Source organism: Melozone crissalis, unplaced genomic scaffold (genome assembly GCF_028551555.1).
Source record: "Melozone crissalis strain CALT ecotype California unplaced genomic scaffold, PUWL_Pcris_2 ptg000007l_1, whole genome shotgun sequence".
Lineage (NCBI taxonomy): Eukaryota > Metazoa > Chordata > Aves > Passeriformes > Passerellidae > Melozone > Melozone crissalis.
In genome coordinates, this window is record NW_026535785.1 from 13,058,312 (window position 1) to 13,064,245 (window position 5,934).

Here is a 5,934-nt window from a genome sequence, read left to right on the forward strand (position 1 = left end):
CAGATTTCCACTCCTGGATGGGGAGCTCTTAGCCACACATCACCAATTATGCCCTGTGCTTATGTATCAGTCCCTACACCCTCCTGCTGAGCCCCTCTTCTTTGTGCTCAGTACGAGTCAGTGACTGTTGTCACCACAGAGAGAATCAACACAACTGCCTAGTCAGCTGCATGTGACATTTAATGAAAATGAAGTCAGGGCTTATTTGCATGGCAGGTGTTACATTATTACAGCAGAGCTGCAGAAGCTGGGTGCTACAGTGCTAGTCAGGTGTGCAGGAATGAATGTCACTGACAAAGAGGGTGTCTGGCACAGGAATGCTGGCACCCCCTTGTCTGCCTGCCCAGCTCCTGTGTGAGGTAAAGTGACACATTTGTTCATTTTTCCAGGTGCCCTGTTCTGGCTCTTTCTGCTAACTCCATCCACAGAGTCATTGGAGTACTCAAGGAGCCTGAAGGTAGGAGGCCCACCCAGCCTCCTGCCACAGGGTCACCACACCAAAAAATTCCAGCTCTGGCAGACTCTCCTGCCCTCAAACCCACAAACTGCACCTAAAGAGCTCTATAGCACAAGATAATTGATTTCTGTCATGCACAAGAAGTGTCTTACAAGAGAAATACATGAATATCTTTTTATGAATCATGTGTGTTGAAAGAACATGTATGTTTCTTTGAGTCAAGTGCTCAAAAAAATTAAAAAGGCAGCATCATGCTCCTTCTGTTTCCATTTCCCCAAGTCATTTTGCCAAAATGACAAGAATGCAAAATGCTCATTTTCACTAGTTTTTATTTGGTTTAGCCTTATTAGTACCCCTTAGAAATATAAATTTTATTTTAAAGTTTCTGATTCTGATCTCAGACTGAGTTAAGACTGTCAGCAGCAACAATACATTGTAAATCTTAAGCTCCTGTCTTGAAGTAAAACGTAACACACCTTCTAACAGGCTGTGGCTCCACCCACTCACTTTCTACTTCTCAGGAGAATTTTTGTTTCTATTTTATTATCTCCCCAACTTCCTACTGACCACTCTTCTTCCCCTAGAATCATCTTGCCACTACATTGGTTTCCAGCCTGCCTCGCTGCTGAACATCTAAAGCGCGGGGTGTTTGGACCCTCCCTGGGAGGCTCCTGATGCCATTGGCTCCCGCTACATCCCGTCCCCTCAGAGCCAGCCAGTACCAACCCACGGGCACACTGACACTTCACAGACTGTCTGAACAACTTTACAGACACTCATTTAACTTTGCAGGGCAGCTATATGGACAAAGTTTTATTTATGGCAGTTTTCAGAGAGAGAGACCCCAAGTAAAAAATCTTACGAATCACACAATTGGAACAGCACAATAAAATAAAATAAAGCATTTACCAAAATTTATAATGATTTGCACTGGAGCCCAGTTTTGGATGACATTCAGTTTCCCAGAGAAGATGCTAAAACTCCACAAAAGTTTTTATCTCTGAAGTTTAACTTTGCAAACAGATCTGCCAGTTAGAAAATAACTGTTCCAGTCGTTTGTTTCTAATCTCTTCATTTACAATCCCGGGTGATGATTTCTTGACAGCACATCCAGAACGAACACAGGTCAGACGGCCACCGAGACGAAGCAATCTTTGCACCTTAAGAAACAACGCCGACCCTGAAGCCGCGCTCCGGGCGGATCCCATGGCGGGGCAGGGCACAGAGTCCTGGCCCGGCGGGACTGTCCGTGTCAGCACGGCGCTCTGCCGGCCACGAAAGGCACAGACGGTGCCGGAGTTGCTTGCTCGGGAAGCCGTGCGGTTTGTTCCTCCCCGGGATGCGAACGAGGCGGCTGAAGAAGACAGCGGAGCCTGACACTTCTGAGAGGGGTACCCGCGGCATCCCATCCCTCGGTGCGATCTCCGGCGGGAGGGGCGCGGGGTCACAGCCGGTGATGCTCCGGCTGCTGGGAGGCGGCGGTGGCCCTTTGCCCGGGCAGCAGCCCTCTCCCTTCCAGCCCGCCTCGCCCAGCTGCACCGCGGAGAGCCGCGGCCCCGCTCCGCCCCACGGGCCCTCAGCCCGGCTTCGCCCGACGGCCCCGGTCCGAGCCGCTCCACGGGAGTTCTGGAGCCCCGCCCTGCCTCAGCCCCGCGCGGCGCCTCCGCGCCCCGGCGCTCCTACCTACGCGGCGCGGTGCGGTGCGGTGCGGGCGGCTGCCGGGCACCTGCTCCCGCGCCCGGGCCCGCGCCGCCCCACAAAAGCGGCGGCGGCGGGCGGCGGCAGGCGGACTGCGCGGCCATTGGCGGCGGCGGCGCGCGGCGGGCGCCGGTTGGGCCGGGCGCGGCGGAGGCGGGCGCGGGGCGCTGACGCCAGCGCGGGGCCGGTGGGGAGGCGGGGCCGCGCCCCGCGCCGTCTTTGTGCTCGCCGGCAGCCCCGGCAGCGCCGCCGCCTCCCGCCGCCTCCCTCAGCCCCGCTCGGCGCGGCGGGCGGCTCCGCTCCGCTCCGAAGCGCTCGGCCCCCGCTCCGCGCCGCGGCGCTCCGCGCTATGTGTGCCGGCGCTCCGGTGCCTCCTCGCGGCCGCTTCCCACCCGGCGGGGCGCGCTCGGCCCCGCTCTGAGCGCGGCGGGGCAGGGCAGCGAGCGGAGCGGAGCCCGGACGGTGCCGCCCGGCGCGGAGCGAAGGGAGCGCGGCGCCATGCGGGGCTCGAGGCTGGGGCTGGGGCTGGGGCTGCTGCTGGGCGCGGCGTGGGTGGCGTGCGGGCAGAACGAGACGGAGCCCATCGTGCTGGAGGGCAAGTGCCTCGTGGTGTGCGACTCCAACCCCACCTCCGACCCCACCGGCACGGCGCTCGGCATCTCCGTGCGCTCCGGCAGCGCCAAGGTCGCCTTCTCCGCCATCCGTAGCACCAACCACGAGCCCTCCGAGATGAGCAACCGCACCATGATCATCTACTTCGACCAGGTGCGGCGGGCGCGGCGGGGCTCGGGCGCTCCGGGGCTCGGGGCGCGCCGCCGCGGGAGAAGTTGCCGGGGCCGGGCCGGGACGCGCCGCCCCGCGGGGCCCTGCCCGGGGGAGGGGGGGCGCTCGGGGCCGGGGCGCAGCGGGGCTGGGCGGCGGTGGCCCCGCATTGGTGCTGACGGTGCCCTTCCCTTACAGGTACTAGTGAATATCGGCAGCAACTTCGATTCGGAGCGGAGCACTTTCATCGCGCCCAGGAAAGGGATTTACAGTTTCAATTTTCACGTGGTGAAAGTGTACAACAGGCAAACCATCCAGGTCAGCCCCGAGCGCCGTCGCCGGGCACCGCGGGCGGGAGTGGACGGGTCGGCGGGGACGGGGCCGTGCGGGCGGCGGGGCGGAACGTGCCCCCGAGCAGCCGCGGGAGCGCAGACCTGCGGCGATTCTCCGCCCCGAGGGACGGTGCCCAAGGGGCCACGGAGCCCCACCAGGCCTCCGCTCGGCCCCTCTCCGTATGAGCCGTCCCGGGATGGGAGGTGATCGGCCGCCTGCCGCTGCCTCCCAGCTTATCCGGGCCCTCGGACTGCCCAGTGCCGCGGAACGCTGGCGGGAGCATCCCTGCTCAGAGCCCCTGGGAACGGCCGTCCCTGGCAGGCCTCTCACCCACTCTCCTATGGCAGAAGGTTTCATAGGGATTTGGGGTTCAGGGAGGTGCCTATGACATGGAAACGATAATGAATCTGTGCATGTCTGTGCAACTACCCTGTATGTACCTGCCTTTTCTACGGGGTTTGATGCATATGCTGCTCTAGGTAGGGTTAATAAATTACCGGCCTGAAGCCAGGTAGTGTAATCAGGACAGGAAATCTGACTGTATAATGATACACTTTGCAAAGGTGTATGGACAGCTATAGCACCGTTCTGGTGCAAGTGGTTTAACACCTCTAGCTTGGGCAGGTAGTGCATTATTAATGTGGGGTGTGCAGTCCCAGGATCATTACAGCGAGCTTAGCAGACCTTATTGACTGTGTTGTGGCATATTGTCTTTGCTGCCTAACAGAGGAAAAATACCCCTTGAATACACTTCAAAGGCCCTGACTCCGGCGGCTGTGGCTCTGCTCCTCGCTGCCTCTGAGGTTTCGCATAAAGCCATCTTTCAATAAGTACAAGCAGACCTCTTTTCATAGCCTGAAAACACAGGCACCCTATTGAAATCCTCCAAAATAGGATCAATGTCCTGCTTTATATGCACCGGGTGTTTTGATGTGGTTGTCAGTCTAAAACAGTGGTGAAAGACTTCTTCCTTTGGAGTACATACCTTACCTGGGTTTAGACTGGTATTTCTTTTTTATGGGGCTGGAGTTTCAGCTGTCAGAAGAGGCCTTTCCTTAACTAAGCATTTTGCCTGTTAGGTGAGCCCCAGCGGTGTCATTGTCTGACTTTAATTGACAGAGGGCTTTGTTTTATCTTGCTCTTTAGGTGAGTTTGATGCTAAACGGGTGGCCAGTGATTTCTGCCTTTGCAGGGGACCAAGATGTGACCCGAGAAGCTGCTAGCAATGGAGTACTGATTCAGATGGAGAAAGGAGACAGAGCTTATCTAAAACTGGAGAGAGGAAACTTGATGGGAGGCTGGAAGTATTCAACATTCTCTGGATTTCTAGTGTTCCCACTTTAAATCACTTCTCATCCAAGAAAAGGGAGAAATCTCTTACAAGTTCCCAAGTCAAAGCTGGGTTTGAAGAGTCATGGACAGCAGACTTTTTACATTCAAATATTAAAGAAGCTTAATCCTGCTTAGGTTTGTGTACATCTGCTTTGAAGAATTACTACTTATTTTTGTTGTGTTGCAGCCAACAGGCGGGAGACACTATAATTGATCAAACCCCCATTTATATTCTTCTCTCTCCTCCCACAAAATTAGTTCCCATCTCTGTGTCATTGGTGTAATCTGCCATTGTTCCCCCATGGCTTCTGCCTCACACAAGTAGACTTTAGATATTTTCATTGTTCTTTACAGCATATTTTGTAGTTTTGTTTTTAAAACATGTTAATCTTGACTCTTTCTCTGAGTTTAACTTTTAAAAAAAGAAAAAAGCAAAGTATTTTTTGAATACATGGATGCCATGATGGAAGGGGAAATGCAATTCTTGCTGTGTACTGGCTGGAAAAGGAAAAATTTCTACATGAAGAACTATCCACAGCCAAGGCTGACTAGAGTATTTCAATATTTCTATGTAATTCTGAGTGATTGTGAAATTTAAGGCTGCTAAATGTTTTGATGCTTGTTTTGCTCTTGTACAACGTGGCCCAACTAAATGCCAGGAAGTATATTGAACTTTTACTATTACTCTGTAATATATGTGTGAATATTGAAAATTAATTTTTGCTTTAATTCAATAAAGTTTAAATGGGACTTTTATTTTTCTTAACCAGAAATAAGGTTTCTCACTGCAGGTAGGCCGGGGGAGGAGGCTCGGCGGGGTCCCGGGGCTGCTCGGGGGGCACGGGTTAGGGTTAGCGCTAACTAACTAACCCAGCTCCCCGAGCCCTGCGGGCGGTGCCGCAGCCCGAGCGGACCCGTCCATACGAGGGAGTTTCACGCCGTCTCTGATACTCACTTATTTATAGCATTTATCTGTATTATATTCTCTAAACCAGATCGCATTTTATACGGCTGCCTAAAACCACCTGACCGTGTGCACTCGAGGCTGGTACTATTGATTCGCTGGTATTATTTGTTTACCGTCTTTTGAAGACATAAATGCTATAATTTTGCAGTACTCAAAGAGATTACTACTTTTATTAAAAGGTGCGTACCGAGGATTTCGATTGTATCTAAACTTTAATGTGAAATAAATCGGTGAAACGACCCCGGGCTGTGTGCGTGGCGCGGCGGCGGCTGGAGCGGGGCTGCCCCGGCTGCGGCGCCAGCGGAGCCGCGCCAACCTCCGGCTCCCGCGAAGGAATTTAATTAGCTCCAAGACGGGGGGATTAATACGAGCACAATGAGCAACG

At 54.4% G+C, this 5,934-nt stretch overlaps 1 protein-coding gene across 1 annotated transcript; it reads left to right on the top strand.

Annotated features, from left to right (window-relative positions):
• Positions 1 to 2,634: 2,634 nt before the first annotated feature.
• CBLN1 (cerebellin 1 precursor) lies at positions 2,635 to 5,338 on the top strand. The gene is made up of 3 exons (XM_054296412.1): positions 2,635 to 2,920; positions 3,116 to 3,235; positions 4,397 to 5,338. The coding sequence occupies exons 1-3, from the start codon at positions 2,654 to 2,656 to the stop codon at positions 4,592 to 4,594; spliced, it is 585 nt and encodes a 194-aa protein (XP_054152387.1). The 5' UTR covers positions 2,635 to 2,653; the 3' UTR covers positions 4,595 to 5,338.
• Positions 5,339 to 5,934: the final 596 nt, after the last annotated feature.

Excerpts from the sequence above, each read along its gene's own strand:
- CBLN1 (XM_054296412.1), top strand. The coding sequence starts at position 2,654 with ATGCGGGGCTCGAGGCTGGGGCTGGGGCTGGGGCTGCTGCTGGGCGCG. Across the intron at positions 2,921-3,115 it reads TGATCATCTACTTCGACCAG|GTACTAGTGAATATCGGCAG; the intron begins GTGCGGCGGGCG and ends CTTCCCTTACAG. Across the intron at positions 3,236-4,396 it reads ACAACAGGCAAACCATCCAG|GTGAGTTTGATGCTAAACGG; the intron begins GTCAGCCCCGAG and ends CTTGCTCTTTAG.